Source organism: Theropithecus gelada, chromosome 14 (genome assembly GCF_003255815.1).
Source record: "Theropithecus gelada isolate Dixy chromosome 14, Tgel_1.0, whole genome shotgun sequence".
Lineage (NCBI taxonomy): Eukaryota > Metazoa > Chordata > Mammalia > Primates > Cercopithecidae > Theropithecus > Theropithecus gelada.
The window spans coordinates 42,594,080-42,609,627 of record NC_037682.1 but is presented as its reverse complement, the minus strand read 5'-3'; the positions used below and the strand labels follow the sequence as shown (position 1 = coordinate 42,609,627).

The window sequence follows — 15,548 nt, the reverse complement described above, 5'->3', positions numbered from 1 at the left end:
ATAAAGGTAGTGTTGCTCAGAATGGGGCATTAGTAAGTATTAGTGTTGTTCATCCAGTCGTCTAGCATGCATTTATTCATTTAATATTCATCTAGTAAGCATTCTGTGCCTGACACTGTGCTAGGTCCCTAGGGTATGAAATTTAGCAAGGAATAACCTTGCCTGCCACTCAACAAATATTTGTTGAATAGTCAAAGGAAGGGATTCACTTTAATTCACCTGGTGAATGTGGAACAATTCTCTGCATGTATAAAGGCAGGAAACTTTCTTGGGATTTTAAGGAGTTCCGAATATCTATGGAGTGAGTAATTTGGAGAGTGGGCCTGGGCTCAGAAGGTAGGACTACATACAGTATAGTACAATTGTGCAGTGCACATCCTGAACAGTAATACATGGTAACTCTGGCATAGTGAGAAAGAATGTGGGAAAAGAAAATAGTAGCTGGGCTATAAAGTGCTTTGTGAGCCAGGTTACTTATTCTTATGGAGGGATGGGGGTAGTGGTAAAAGAGAAGGTTATCAGAATTGCTGTCAAATTTTCCACATTATGTATGCTTCTGACCACCATGGAGATGCTGATATCCTCCCCTTACCCTCCCCACCCCCAACCCCCACCCCCGCTTTCCTAGGATCTTTGCCACATTGCTAATTTACTGTGAGTCATATTTCTCAGGTGAGCTATAGCTAAGAATGTCTGAGAAACACTAGACAATGGAGAGCCATTCACAGGTTTTTAAGAAGGCGGTAGCATGTTCAGATTTTCCTTTGAGGAATATTACTGTGGCTCTGGAGTAGAAGGTGGATTAGTGAAGAGTGAGAGATGAGGGGGCATCCTGCAGAAGAGCGTTCACATCCTCAAGGTCTAATGACATCTGTGTTCAGAGCACTTGACGGATACTCCTGCTGCCCTCAGATTTCAGGGCCACCAGCGCACGATTAGAGACAGAATGAAACAGATTTGTCCCTGTCATCCTGAGAGGGCGATGACCTGATGCATTTCATACGAATTATGATTTCAAACAGACACGGACATTCAAGCAGATCTATGCTGGGGAATTAAATAAAGCTATAAAATATAAACGTGAACCTTTTAAGTTAAAATTCTCATCTAAAAGACATTTTCTGTTGGGTAGTTTTTATTTTTGTTAGTAGTTTTTCTTGTTTGTTGTTTATGTAATATAGCTAAGATATATACAGCTTGGTTATCTTAAAAAACAAGTACATTACCAATAAATGCACATTTTTTTCTGGCTGTCCTATGTGGCCATTACTTTTTCACTTAGTAAAATATATGATTTTCTGTGATCTACATGAATGTAGGCCTTACCTTTTCAATGAAAAGTGAGTTGATATGCTTCTGTTTCTAAACACAAATGTTCCCAAGAAAAAGGAAAAGACATTCTTCTTTTTTTTTTTATTGCTTTAAGTTCTTAACTCCATATAATGTGATTCCAACCTATCTTGCTAAACTACATAATTAATACAGAGGGGGGAAAAAAAACCTACTTTCTGAAATCCTGTTATCACGTATCATAGGAGCCAGAGCGCTAGACCCCTTGATGCTGCAGTGACCTCCCCAAGACTCATAGGAAGCTGCTGACTGATCATTCCACAACTTACAAAATTTTTATTATATTCTGAGTTAACATGAGAAAGTTAACTTATTTCATATCAACTTATTTTTCCCCTTTGGATTAAGTATCTGGAAGAGCTAAGAAACTTGATTGGGGTTGGAGCATGAGATAGTTTTTTTGGTTTTTTGCTTTTTTTTTTTTAATGTTAGGAAAATAAAATGAAAAGATGGCACTAAAAATGCCTACTATGAATACTGTAGGCATTCAGTAAACATATGATAGTCTCAAAAATGTGTATTCAATTCAGTAAAACATAGTGACTTACCTGACCTGATGTAAATCACTGCTGTTTCAATATACTAAATGATACACCCACCCTTAAATACTGCATTCATTATTAGGAAAATATTTTTTTGTTTGTTTGTTTTTGTTTTTGTTTTTTGAGACAGAGTCTCACTCTCTCACCCAGACTAGATGGAGTGCAGTGGTGCCATCTTGGGTCACTACAAGCTCCACCTCCTGGGTTCACGCCATTCTCCTGCCTCAGCCTCTCGAGTAGCTGGGACTACAGGTGCCCGCCACTATGCCCGGCTAAATTTTTGTAGTTTTAGTAGAGACGGGGTTTCACCGTGTTAGCCAGGATGGTCTCGATCTCCTGACCTCGTGATCTGCCTGCCTCCTCCTCCCAGTGTGCTGGGATTACAGGCGTGAGCCACTGTGCCCAGCCAGGAAAATAATTTTTGAAATAACACAGCTCCTTAATTGTAAGGTCATATGCTGGATTGGGAATAAAGATGTGGTTTCTAGCCTGGCTCTGGTGAACCACCTATGTGACCTCTCAGACTGTGCATCTGTGAAACATTACCAGTGACCTCAATGTTTCTTTTTATCCTCTTAATTTCAACAGAGGGTATTTGCAGATTACTTGGCACATAGTAAGCGCTCTACTATTGTATGACTCTGTCATCCAAGGAAACACTTTCCCTCTTAGTGTCACATATGAAGAGGTTTTCTAATTAAAACACATAATTAAGCATCACAGTAAGACAGAGTCATGAAACAAAATGCTCTTGATTAAGAGTGGGAGTGTTTCTTCTCATTACTGAGAGAAAATATTAAAAAAAACAAAAACAAAAAAAACAAAAAAGACAACTTTGAGGCATATTGATTCTTTCCTCAAGGAATATATGTCATTAATAGAAACAAAGAAACGATTTACAGTGTTTGCAACAGCCTGATTATGCTTATAGAACTTCATTAGGGCCACTGGGATAAAAGCTGAGATAAGATTTTGGTCACTGTCTTTTTCCCCCCTTCAGAATTGAGAAATTTTGCTTAAGTCAGTAATGGATCGCCTGGGCTTTGCTATGATCAGAGGCATAGTAAGGAATGAAACCAGTTGTTCAAAATGGTGACAGCCATAATAAAACTAACAAGCAAAAGCTACTGCTTTGCAACATATGGTGTTGGAGGCTATTTGTAGCAACTCTTGTGTTTCTTATCAACAACAAAAATAAAAATAACAGCAACATAGGACTCGATATTGAATGTAGTCATGTACTGTATAACTATGTTTCAGTCAATAAGAATGGTTCTATAAGATTTTAATACTGATTTTTACTGTGCTTTTTCTGTGTTTGGATATGTTCAGATATACAAATACTTACCACGTGTTATAATTGCCTACATATTCAGTACAGTAATTTGCTGTACGGGTTTGTAGCCTGGAAGCAACAGGCTATCCTATATAGCTTAGGTGTGTAGTAGGCTGTACCATCTAGTTTTGTGTAAGTACACTCTGTGATGTTCACATAGTGGTGAAATCGCCTAACACACATTTCTCAGATTGTGTTCTCATTATTACATGTTGCACGACCATCCTCAATTGACATATGCATTGATACTACTGGGCAAGAGCCGCTACCTTTTGGAATGAAGAACAAAATGTTCAACTCTATGAAGCATTAAAATTAAAAAAAAAAAAAAAAACACCAGTGAGATACACACTGGACAGAAATCAAAGCCCCTTCTTACTTATGCCAACAGATAACTAGATATGAATGTATTCCATCGTGTTACCTCACTTAACACATTTACTTCTGAAATAATTAGGGCTACTTGAGGATAATCTTCTGAAATTAAATTTAATATTTATTTAAGATTTATTAGGACATAAGCCTATGACTCATTTTAAATGAGCACAGTTAATCTGCTTACACTACTTACTACTTCTGATAGTAGTGATGTCTTGCCTGTGCTGAATTACCACAGGTAAGTAGCCAAGCATGGGTGAAAACCAAAATCTAGCAGGTATGGTTTAATGGAATAAAGGATTCTTGCCCTGTTCTGCTACTGATTTGTTGTGTGATCCTGCCTAAGTTGCTTAAATTCTCAGAGCATCAATATTCCTGTCTATAAAAGCAGTAATACTGATAATGACATTATAGATTAGATAAAGTGAGTACAACTTGTGGCAGTATCAAATGAAAAGAAGTATTATATGATAACAATATTGGCCCTGCTCTGAGCTTGCATATATGAGATTCCAGAAATGAAGACTACATCATCCCTCTCTTCGGAGAGCTCACATATTCTGAAAAGGGACATACAGGTAAATCAGCAATTGCAATATTGTGGGATGCATGTAACAGTGAAATCATGTGGAAACTAAACAGTACACAGCAAGGAAGGATTCACTTATCTGGGGAAGGAGATGACCATGGAAGATTTTCCAGTTGAGGGTGACGTTTTGAACATCAGGGCTCGGGCTAGAGGTACAATTTGGAGACAAAAGTAGGTGGTAGTGGAAACCATGAGGTTGCAAATAGAGAGTGGTTAGAGTCAGAAAAGCAGTAAACAAAGGACGGAATATGTTGGAATGGCAAAACTTAAAATGTAGAAGAAATGTAACCTATCAAGGAGTCAGAGAAAGAACAACAAGATAGGTAGTAGGCAATTCAGGAGACATACTTGTCACAGGTAGTCAAGAGGTGAGGAGTTTCAAGGAAGGAGTGGTCAACATCATTAGATACCTTACTTGACAGAGTTATCATGAGAAATAAAGTTTAAGGACCATACATTGTATTTGATACAGTAGATGCCATCTGGCTCCCTTTCCCTGTGCAGTCAGTTAAGAGGTATGGGGCAGAAGAAAAGTGTACTGTAGGTTATACCGTGATGAGCAAGTTAGAAGTGAAGACACCAAGTGTGAATGTAACTATCAAGAAGGTCAGATGTAAGCAGAAGATATAAGAGTAAGAGTAGAAATTAACGAGAGTTAGAACATAGTGGGAGGAATTGAACTTGGACAGGAGAACTTCTGAGATAAGAAAGGTGGAGTAAATGATAAATATAGATTCAGGTATATTGGTCAGTAGAGGTGTCAATAGAGGATGCATGCTTGATAAAGGTGAAGTCATCAGTAGGCTGATGGAGGGAGGGGGACAAGTGGTGTGTTTGAGAATAATAGATAAAATGGGAAATGGAGCTGACCAAAACTAAAAGTAAAAGAATCAATTAATTGCAATTGACCTAATGTCACTAATCTGTGAGATGGGAGAGTTCTTGGATGAAGTATATAATCTTCCTGCTAAACCAGCTCAACATCTGTGCTGGAAAAGCTCATTGCAGTGCAATCATTCTAGGGAAAGGGAGGGAAGAGTTTGAATAATAATAGCAGGCTGATTCGCTTTTAGGTTAAACAGTGGGAGTTTGGTTTATGGAGATGGAGGTGAGTGTTCAACTTTTTTTTTAGATCGGTCACATACCGGAAAAGCATGGAATTTTAATCTCTATAATCAGGGCTATAAATCTCTATGACAGTAGTATCTTTTATAAAAAAGAATGTATATATGGATCCTCTTCTATTTATGTATGTATTTGTTTAAATTGACAGATAAAATTATACATATTCATCATGTACAACTTAAAGTTTTAAAGTACATATACATTGTGGAGTCACTAAATAGAGCTGATTAACAGATGTATTACCTACATAGTTATCATTTTTGTGGCAAGAACTCTTAACATCCACTCTTTTTGCATTTTTTTAATTAAGGAAGGATACAATATATCATTCTTAACTATAGTCACCATGCAGTACAACAAATCTCTTGAACTTATTCCTCCTAACTTACTGTAATTATATATCCTTTGACTAACACCTTCCTATCCCCCTCACCCACCAACCACTCCTGCTTCTAGTAACCACCATTCTTTTCTCTACTTCTATGAGATCAGCATCTTTAGATTCCACATATGAGTGAAATTGTTACAGAAAAGGGGTCTGGATCCAGACACCAAGCGCGGGTTTTTGGATGAGTCCACAGAGTAAAAGTGAAAGCAAGTATGTTAAGAAAGTAAAAAAACAAACAAACAAAAAAATGGCTACTCCATAAACAGAACATTCTTGAGTGCTGCTGGTTGCCCATATTCTGGTTATTTCTTGATGAAATGCTAAACAAGGGATGGATTATTCATGCCTCCCCCTTTTGGACCATATAGGGTAACTTCCTGATGTTGCCATGGCATCTGTAAACTGTCATGGCACTGGTGGGAGTGTAGCAGTGAGAATGATCAGAGGTCGCTCTTGTTGCCAGCTTGGTTTTGATGGGTTTTGGTTGGCTTCTTTATGAGCTGTATTTTGTGCTGACCTTATCCTACATCTTATCCTATGAATTATCCTGGAAATATCTCATTCTATGACTTAGAATGCCTTAACCATCTGGGAATGCAGCCCAGTAGGTCTCAGCCTCATTTTGCCAAGCCCCTATTCAAGATGGAGTTGCTCTTGTTCACACGCCTCCGACAAAATCATACGGTATTTTTGTCTTTCTGTGCCTGGCTTATTTCAAGTAACACAATGTCCTCTGGGTTCATTCTTGTTGTTGCAAACAACAGGATTTTCTTTCGTATTATGGCTGAATAGTATTCCATTATGTACATATACTACATTTTCTCTACCCATTCATCCATTAATGGACGTGTAGGTTGACGCCATATCTTGGCTATTGTGAATAGTGCTGCAGTAAACATGAGAGTGCAGATATCTTTTTGATACACTGATTTCATTTCATTTGTATATATACCTAGGGGTGGAATTGCTGGATCATATGGTACCTTTATTTTTAGTAATTTGAGGAATCTTTGTGCTGTTTTCCATAATGGCTGTACTAACTTGCATTTCCACCAATAGTGTGTAAAGGTTCCCTTTCCTCCACATTCTTGCCAACACTTGTTATCTTTTGTATGACCCTAATATCTTAATCCCATGCTTGAAACCTCTGAACAGCTTAGCCACTGGCTTTCTTAGCAAATTTTAGGTTACTGATTAGCAAGGTCTGAGACATCAGCAAGAATAACTCAGAATTGAAAATCTGTTTTCTAGAGTATATCCTCAGACAGGGCCACCTATTTCATGGAGAGAGTTTGTAAGGTTTGCTGTGGAAACATTATAATATTGACCTAAAACCCTTCCATCTCCCGAGAGTAGCCAAAATGAGGCATGAGGAAAGGTAATGGATTCCACAATTACTCCTCTTCAATATGAAATCAATATTCTTCTTTGAAGATGTAGAAAGTCCTTTCTGTTTTAAGTATCATGGGTAAGTACATGAATCATGGATGCTCACACCCTTGTCCAACACAGCATCAAGGAAGCATTCAGTGAAAGGCAATAGTATATTTATGTATGTTGTCATTTTTTTCAGTGTAGCTTAGAAACACGAAAGCAAAGAATAAAGAAAAAAACGACTCCTTCAAAGAAAGAGAGAAGCACTTTACAGTTCTGATAAATTTTTAAGGACCCAAGCTGCAGAGCACTGACTAGGTCCATAGAGAAGATCAGGAAAAATATAAACTCTCTTTGTAATAATTGGAAAATCCAAACAAACTACTAAGGCTGATACCTAAAAGAAATCTTCCAAGAGAAAGAAACCTCTGATATCTGATTTTACTATTAGTAATGTCCCATTCTTAAGGTGTCCATATAAAGCAGTGTCTCATGTAAAGTGTTTTATAGGAAGTTGCATCTGTTTCTAAAAGGAAAACAATTCTCTAATTTTGTGGATCACATTTTTAAAATGTAGGTATAAATTGTCTGTTCATTATTTCCTTTAAAAGCCTGGGAGTGGAAGGAGGTCATCTCATACCTTTGGAGAAAAACACCTCTCCAGTTATTGCCTACAGAACCACAATCAAAGGGAAATTGTTACCAATACACCAGAGGTTTGGTCTTTGTCCTATTGCTTTCCACGTAGAAAGTCAATCACTGGGCAATGAGTGTTGCCAGGAAAGAAGGCTTTTTCAGGTGCTGCAGCTGAGAATGGGAGATCAGTCCCAAATCCATCTCAGCTGACTAAAATGAGGGGTTTATATTGCAGAGAAGAAATGTAACTATGTGTGGGAAAACAGGAATTAGGGATGGGTAAGGAGGAGAAGTTGGTTACAAGAAGCAAGTGTTCCCTTAGGCAATGGGTGAGGGGTCTGGCTCCCATAGTCCAGACGTGATGATCTGGTAAGTTTCAATTGCTTGACACTAGCTGGGAGGCCTGATGACTGATTTTCTGAGAAAAGAACTCAGATAAGGCAGTTTTAACTTTCTCAAATTTTAAGACTGGGGGGGTCAATGTCTATGTTTATTCAAAAGAAATCATACACATCAGTTCTATGGGACCCTTGGGCAAGTTTCAAAAGGATGAGATAATCTCATGAAAAACCTAGATTCGGGGTTCAAAATGAGAAAACAACAAATATATCCCTCCACCTCACAGTCACACAAAATCAATCAACAAAGCTGTATGCCTCCTCCAACTGTAGTTCTTATTAAAGGAACTTTCACATGATGAAGCTAGACTTTGGAGATGGATGTTATTCACAAAAATACAATTATGTCCATTAGACTACTCTTACAAAGGCAGGAAAGTAAATCTAGATACATTGTAAAAGTATTTCCTGCTAATCCTCCTCTATTGACTGTGGTAAGAATATTGGACTGAAACCAACATCTGCAGTAGAAAGGATGTGGAAGAAGAAGTGAGCAGAAATTTAATTTCTGTATTATTCATATTCGATATGGGACTCTGTTCCATGCTGTATCCACTTTGCAAAGTACTATTGATTCATTAAGAAATTAGCAAACTGAATATGTGCCTAAATGGTGAGTATACTCCAGGCTGAAAAGTGTTTCTGTCACTGCTTCCTAGAATTGTTTAGAAACCGTTCTCACTGGCGGTTCTTTCTGGTTGAAATGGCCTGCTCACAAACACTGAATTAGACTTGGGCATTTTGCCAGGGGCATTGATACCAAGAATGTTTGGAGACAAGACTTAAATGTAATTTACAGAGCTAGGAGGTGCCAGAACTTCAAAATAGGCAAAGTTGTTCTCTCGAACAGTGGTAGAAAGAATCCAAGTGTTGTTCTGACACTGGCCTTTGCAGTTTTTGTCCCAGTGAATTCAAGTTTTGGAAGCTGGTGGTAGTAAAACACATGCAGAAATTTGTAGGAATATGAATATGTGGATAAAATTATAAAAGCCCTAGTTGATTTTATTTATTTAGTAAAAGCTGTCATGAGAAAAGGACTAGACTGGAGTCAGATGCTAAGAACCTGGCTCCAGTCCAACCTGCCTCCAGTTAGGTTCTTGTTTTACAGATGCAGACACTGAGAACCAGATCTTTGATTTGATTTGCTTAGATCCTAAGATCTGGTTCTTAGTGTCTGCATCTGTAAAACAACATGGTACTGTGACCGGAACACCAGGGGTTAGGTCCTCTTGCTTGCTACATAGAAAGCTAATCACTAAGACAATGAGTATTGCCAGGGAAGGAGGCTTTATTTGGATGCTGCAGCCAAGAAGAACACATCAGTCTCAAATTTATTTCACCAATCAACTAAAATTCAGGGTTTCTATAATGGGGAAGGAATGTAGCTACATGCAGGAAAACAGGAATTTTAGGGAGGGGCAAGGAGTCTGGCATTTAACTGTCTGGTGTCATCTGTTCCTTGCCTAAAGGTCAGTTTGCTGAGCAAGAAACTCAGATAAGACAAATTTAAGTTTCAAGTTTAAGACCAGGGAGGGTCAATTTCTATATTTATTATTGTTATTTTCATTATTATTATTATTGTTGGAGATGGAGTCTCACTCTGTCACCCAGGCTGGGGTAGAGTGGCATGATCTCGGCTGACTGCAACCTCTGCCTCCCAGGTTCAACCAATTCTCCTGTCTCAGCCTCCTGAGTAGCTGAGAATACAGGTGCCTGCCACCATGCCCAGTTAACTTTTATATTTTTTTCTTTCCATTAGAGATGGGGTTTCACCATATTGGTCAGGCTGGTCTCAAACTCCTGACCTCAGGTGATCCGCCCGCCTCGGCCTCCCAAAGTGTTGAGATTACGGGTGTGAGCCACCATCCCCGACCATATTTATTTATTTTTAAAAGTAAATATTAGTTCTATGTGACACTTGAGCCAATTTCAGTGCCACTGGCAGGGCCAGGAAAGGCAAAGTAATGACAAGCTAAACCCTCTTTTTATCTGCTTTATGTTTCAGGGATTCTCACTGAGGTTTTGTTTAATGAGTATGTTCTGATGCTAAAATAAGTTTGAAGACTTCAAACTGGAAGATGTGTTATAAGGTCCTTCTGCTACTGAAATGTCAGAGGTTCTGTCTAGGTCCTGCTGCTCGCTGCATAGAACGCCAATCACTGAAACAATGAGTGTTTCCAGGGAAAAAGGCTTTATTCGGGTGCTGTGTGATCAGTCTCAAATCCATCTACCTGATGGACTAAAATTAAGGGTTTATATAGCAGGGAAGATATGTAGCCTTGAAAACAGGAATTAGGGAATGGTAAGGAAGAGGAATTGGTCAACAGGGAACAGATGGTCTATTAGGCAATCACAACAGATGAGGGGTCTGATGTCTCATTGTCCAGATGTGGTGATCTGGTAACTTGCAGCTCCTTGATACTAACTGGGATGCCTGATGTTTGGTTTCCTGAGAAGGGAACTCAAATAAGACAATTGTAATTTTCTCAAATTTTAAGACTGAGAGGGTCAGTTTCTGTATTTGTTCAAAAGAAACCACAAACCTCATTTCTATGGGACAGTAGTGCTGGTTTCACTTTCTGTTCTAAAATTCTAATACTCAAATGAGAATAACCAGTAGAAATACATTTAATTCATATAAATCAAATAGTTTTAATTACTATTTTTCATTAAATTTTTATTAGTTGGCACAATATTTGATTTTGAAAACTGCTTCATGTCAACCACATAAATGAAGTTCTATGAAACCCCCAAATACACATGCAGAAATTTTAGATACAGGCAGATAGAAAGTAGGTCCAAAACCTTTATCAAAAGCTACATGAAAGTGATAAGAACACAAGTCATCTCCCACTGGCTGGGAGTCAAAAAAAAAAAAAGTCTAGATCTCAAGCTGACACCAAGTAAGAAGAATTGAAACAGATTTTATAGACTCTATGATGTGATTTCCCAGATTTTCTCTCGCAATCACATCCTCTTCCCAACATTACAGTACCCATATGTATCCATAACATTTTGGGCAGGAGAGGGCGTCAGCAGGGTCTTTGATGATTGTGCAACATTACCTCTTAATATTAAATTTTCTGATATTTGAAAGAAGTTGATGACAAATTATTTGGTTTTCCATGTCAAACTGCCATAACATATTTTTACTAGATACAAAGAATCATGCATTCTTCACATTTAAATCAATAACCTTGTTAAGTTGGAGCTCTAGATGGCTCCTGGGCCTAGGGGTAAGTTGTTTGTTTGTTTTCAAAGACATATTCTACGATAATTAGGAAGAAAAAGAATAAAGAAAAACATAAATGTTTGCCTATTCAAAAACACTTTGCCTTCAAGGGCTCAGACAATGACTGGGGAAAACTTCAATAATTATTTTAGTGCATTTTTCCATGTTATTTTGTATTGAGTATTTGTTTGACTCTTAGCATTATAATTCATTAGCAGACATTTCCATGGTCTTTAAAATCCTGATTCAGAGGGGAATAACCCACTGGGAAAAATGGAGCACTAAGCTGAGTCAGTAGGCAGGAACTAGAGACAGTGATAAGAACTGTAATAGAACATCAGATGTCAGAGAGAAGCCTCCAGACACATTAAACCAAAGAATTATACATAGGTGCTGGTTCCCATAGCACAGCAAAGCTGGGTTCTGGAGTTGTTTATCCTTAATTCACTTCCATAGAAAAAAAGGACTTCTTTCATAGACTATATGCTACCTCAGACATTGTGCACCAAGTAGAAAAACAATGGGTCATGAAATCCAAACCAAAACACTAATTTCACTAGAATCAGGGGTTGATTCAAGATACTATAAGAATTTTCGTAATTTAACACTTTTGATATTTTTTCATTTCAGATGCTGCACAACAAACATGTCATGGTCCGTGTGGGAGGAGGCTGGGAAACTTTTGCAGGGTATTTGTTGAAACACGACCCCTGCCGAATGCTGCAGATCTCCCGTGTGGATGGCAAAACATCCCCTATCCAAAGCAAATCTCCAACTCTAAAGGACATGAATCCAGATAACTACTTGGTGGTCTCTGCCAATTATAAGGCTAAGAAGGAAATTAAGTGAAACAAATTGGTCACGACAAGGGGACCCTCATAATGGCCTGTATCCGCTTCTCCAGTGTAGTCAGTTTAGTTCATATGTTCTGAAAACTGTTTTGGAGAAAGATAGACAGAAAAATGTCATCATATTGAAAAATGTTCAAAGAGTAGCACTATTTATTTTTAACGCTTCTGTAGAATATGACCTATTAAAAGAAATTCTAAACTCAAATTTAAATTAGCCAAATTTTAGGCAAATTATTATTTCTTAATATGCAAACACAGTATTTAGAACACAAACTATTAGAAACACAATTCTAATTAAAGATAAACACTATAAGGAGAGAACATTTAGGATTTGCAGATAAGTCAACAGAAAGTGCCTGCTTTACATCCATGAGTAAAAGCACCCCAGACATTTTTATAACTGCAAGATTTTTATGCTGTTTTTTTACACTACATTTTTGATTAGTGTGATAATGTGCTACAAAAAAAAAATATCTAACAGCACTATAAATAAGTACAGAGTATTCACAATAATAATATGTTACTGGAAAGGCCACTTCAGAAAAGTTTACATTCACTTGGAAGGTTGCCTTAAAGTATATCTCTTATCTGTGACCAAATATCTGGGGTACTTTTAGAAGTTTTCAGTACACCCCCTTAGAGAATAGCTTATGAGTTATTTCTCACATTGCTGAGCACATGGCTGTGTTTAGAATGATCTAGTGTAATTCACACATGAGCTGACATACGTTGATACTTTGATGAGTAAATTGTACAGTCAAAATGTTCATTGATTTCATGTTATTTCAAAGCATTTTCTTATTAAAAATATATCTTTAGTTAATCCTATTTTGCTATGCTTTCTAGTAAAGTAAATTCACTGTAGCTAATGATGTTACAGACTCACGTATACCCTTGTATACCTGGGACAGGGCTGTTTTATACCAATAAACAGCAAAATATTGTCCTTACTCATTCAAGAATTAAAAGGATATATTTTAAAAATGTTATCTGTCTCTAAATCAATGCCTCATTCTGAAATCAAGTTAATTTTCAAATGGCAACTTTCTCCAAGAGTTATAAGAAGAATCAAATTAGGGCTCCCTGGCACTTCTTCACTTTGGGAGATGAGTGATGGTGGTGTTAGTCTTCCTTAGTAGAGAGTTCAGGTTTTATTATTGGTAGTAACGTAAGTGCTGCTCTGAGTATAAAAAGGATAGAAAGTTAATTTTTCATGTACTAATTTTTCAACATTAACAAAAGAATCCACCTTTCTTTCTCCAAAAAGTCAGGAAGGAAGAATGTTTGTTACATGACAAATTTAGTCAAAACATACATAATTGAGAAGTTCTTAAACAACATGCGTGGCATAATTTTGTGGTGCTGGAAGTGATGATAATCATTCATCACTGAGAGAAAATCAGTGAAACCTAAAAAAAAAAATAGATTAAAAAAAAAAACCCTGAGGTGTTGTAGGTGATAGTCACATTGGTACAGTGAATAATTCTAATATATTTATTTTTTTATTTTTTATTTATTTTTTTTTTTGAGACGAAGTCTCACTCTGTCGCCCAGGCTGGAGTGCAGTGGCTAAAAGTATAATCTTGAGTGATAAAGATTAAGATATTTAAGTTACCTAATACACTGAATTTCTTTGTATAGTTAATGACAATATTTCCATCAACATTTTCTCCTGTGCCTAAATTTGTTCCATAAGCATATTTATATCCTTAATAATATAATTTCACTGCCTGTGTCTAAAACAAACAAAAATTAAAATAATAGTCAACTTCATTAAAGAATAAGTGCAGCTTAACAAAAGTAATATTAACCTCTTTATCTTTTGCATTAGCAGTTATCTATTGCTGCATTAAATTGTCACACACTTGGTAGCTGAATAAGCATGTTTATTATCTCACGTTTCTGCAGTCAGACATTCGACATGGTTTCAATAGGCTAAAATCAGAGTGTCACCAAGGCTGTTTTCCTTTCTGAAGAGTCTAGAGGAGCATAATTTCCTTTCCTTTTCCATCTTCTAGAGGCCACCTGCATTCCTAAGCTCCATGATTTCCTTCCTCCATCTTCAAAATCAGCAATGTAGCATCTCTATGACCCGTCTTCTTTCTTCATATCTCTTTCTCTCATAGGTTAGAAAGGTTTTCTGCTTTTAAGGATCACATGATTAGACTGGCTCTACCTAGATAATGTATTTTAAGGTCATTAACTTGAGCACATCTAAAGAATCCACTTTGCCATGTAACATAACATATTCACAGGTTCCAGGGATTAGGACATGAACATATTTGGTGGGGAGGGAAGGATTATGACACCCATACCACATCTAAGATGGTCTTTGAAGTGTCACTGAAAACATGGTCACAACTGCCACTGGAGTCTAGCTGCTAGTCAGTCAGCACCAACCAAGGATGTGAAAAATAATTAGACTATATTCAGCCTCCTACTCCTCGACTCCTTATTGAAGACTGACCAGGACATAGACAAAGTAGGTTTATGTCACCTTATTCTCAGCTAGATGTAAGATCCAAGGAAGGACAATGGAGAGATGGGTCCAATAGCCAATGAATAAAGAATTAAAAAGTCTAAGTAGTCTAGAAATCTGGCTGCAAACAGAGTGGAAACATCTCAAACCAGAAGTTCAAGTAAATAGTAAAAAGGCCACAGTGAGAAATAATATCAACACATTGAGCAGACGAGGCTGATTCTGAAATTAAGTGACTCACTGCTATCATATTCAGTGTCTCCTGATGTGGGTGGGGACAGAATAGTACCTACAGGATACGTGCTAAAAGTGCTTGAATCAGAGACATATAAAGAATGATTTCAGGAACACTGAGAGGTATTCATTTTTACTGTTAAGAAATTACTTGGAGGAACTGTTAGCTGTCTTGTCTACAGATTGTTTTGTACTAGTGAAAAGAATAGAAGCAGGGAGAATGAGGAGAAAACTCTGGATCACCAATGTAGCTCAAAGGAAAGAGGAACTGTGTTACAAAAATGATTCACGACACAATGCCCACCTCATAATGTACTTGACACTTTGTCACTGAAAAGACAATATCAACTAGAGTTGACTTCCTCAAAGATGTTACCACAGGAACATTTAAAAACACTGGGTGAGTAAACTAAATTTAAACTTGTTTGTGATTAATTAAATCTTTTCTCAGATTGCTCTCTCTGGATCATGTTGTGGCTATCTTTGTCCTTAGGGTTTCTGAAGACCATTGACTGTTTCTCAGAACAGAGCATGAAATGAGTTTTTCTAGATATGAAGAAGGAAACCAACTACATCTCTAATATGTAAAATATCTTCAGATTAACCATGAAGTTATGAAATCTTATAATCCTCTCA

The 15,548-nt window shown here is 37.3% G+C and overlaps 1 protein-coding gene across 4 annotated transcripts in view; it reads left to right on the top strand.

Moving 5' to 3' along the window:
• Positions 1-13,186, top strand: part of GAS2 (growth arrest specific 2) — a 142,439-nt gene extending 129,253 nt beyond the window's left edge. For all 4 annotated transcript variants that reach the window (XR_003115694.1, XM_025357732.1, XM_025357734.1 and 1 more), the window contains one exon: positions 11,979-13,186. Coding sequence is in view for 2 of the 4 variants with exons in the window: in XM_025357732.1 (XP_025213517.1) it covers positions 11,979-12,197 (219 nt within the window). In the remaining 2 variants the exon portion in view is untranslated. The remainder of the gene's footprint in view (positions 1-11,978) is intronic.
• Positions 13,187-15,548: the final 2,362 nt, after the last annotated feature.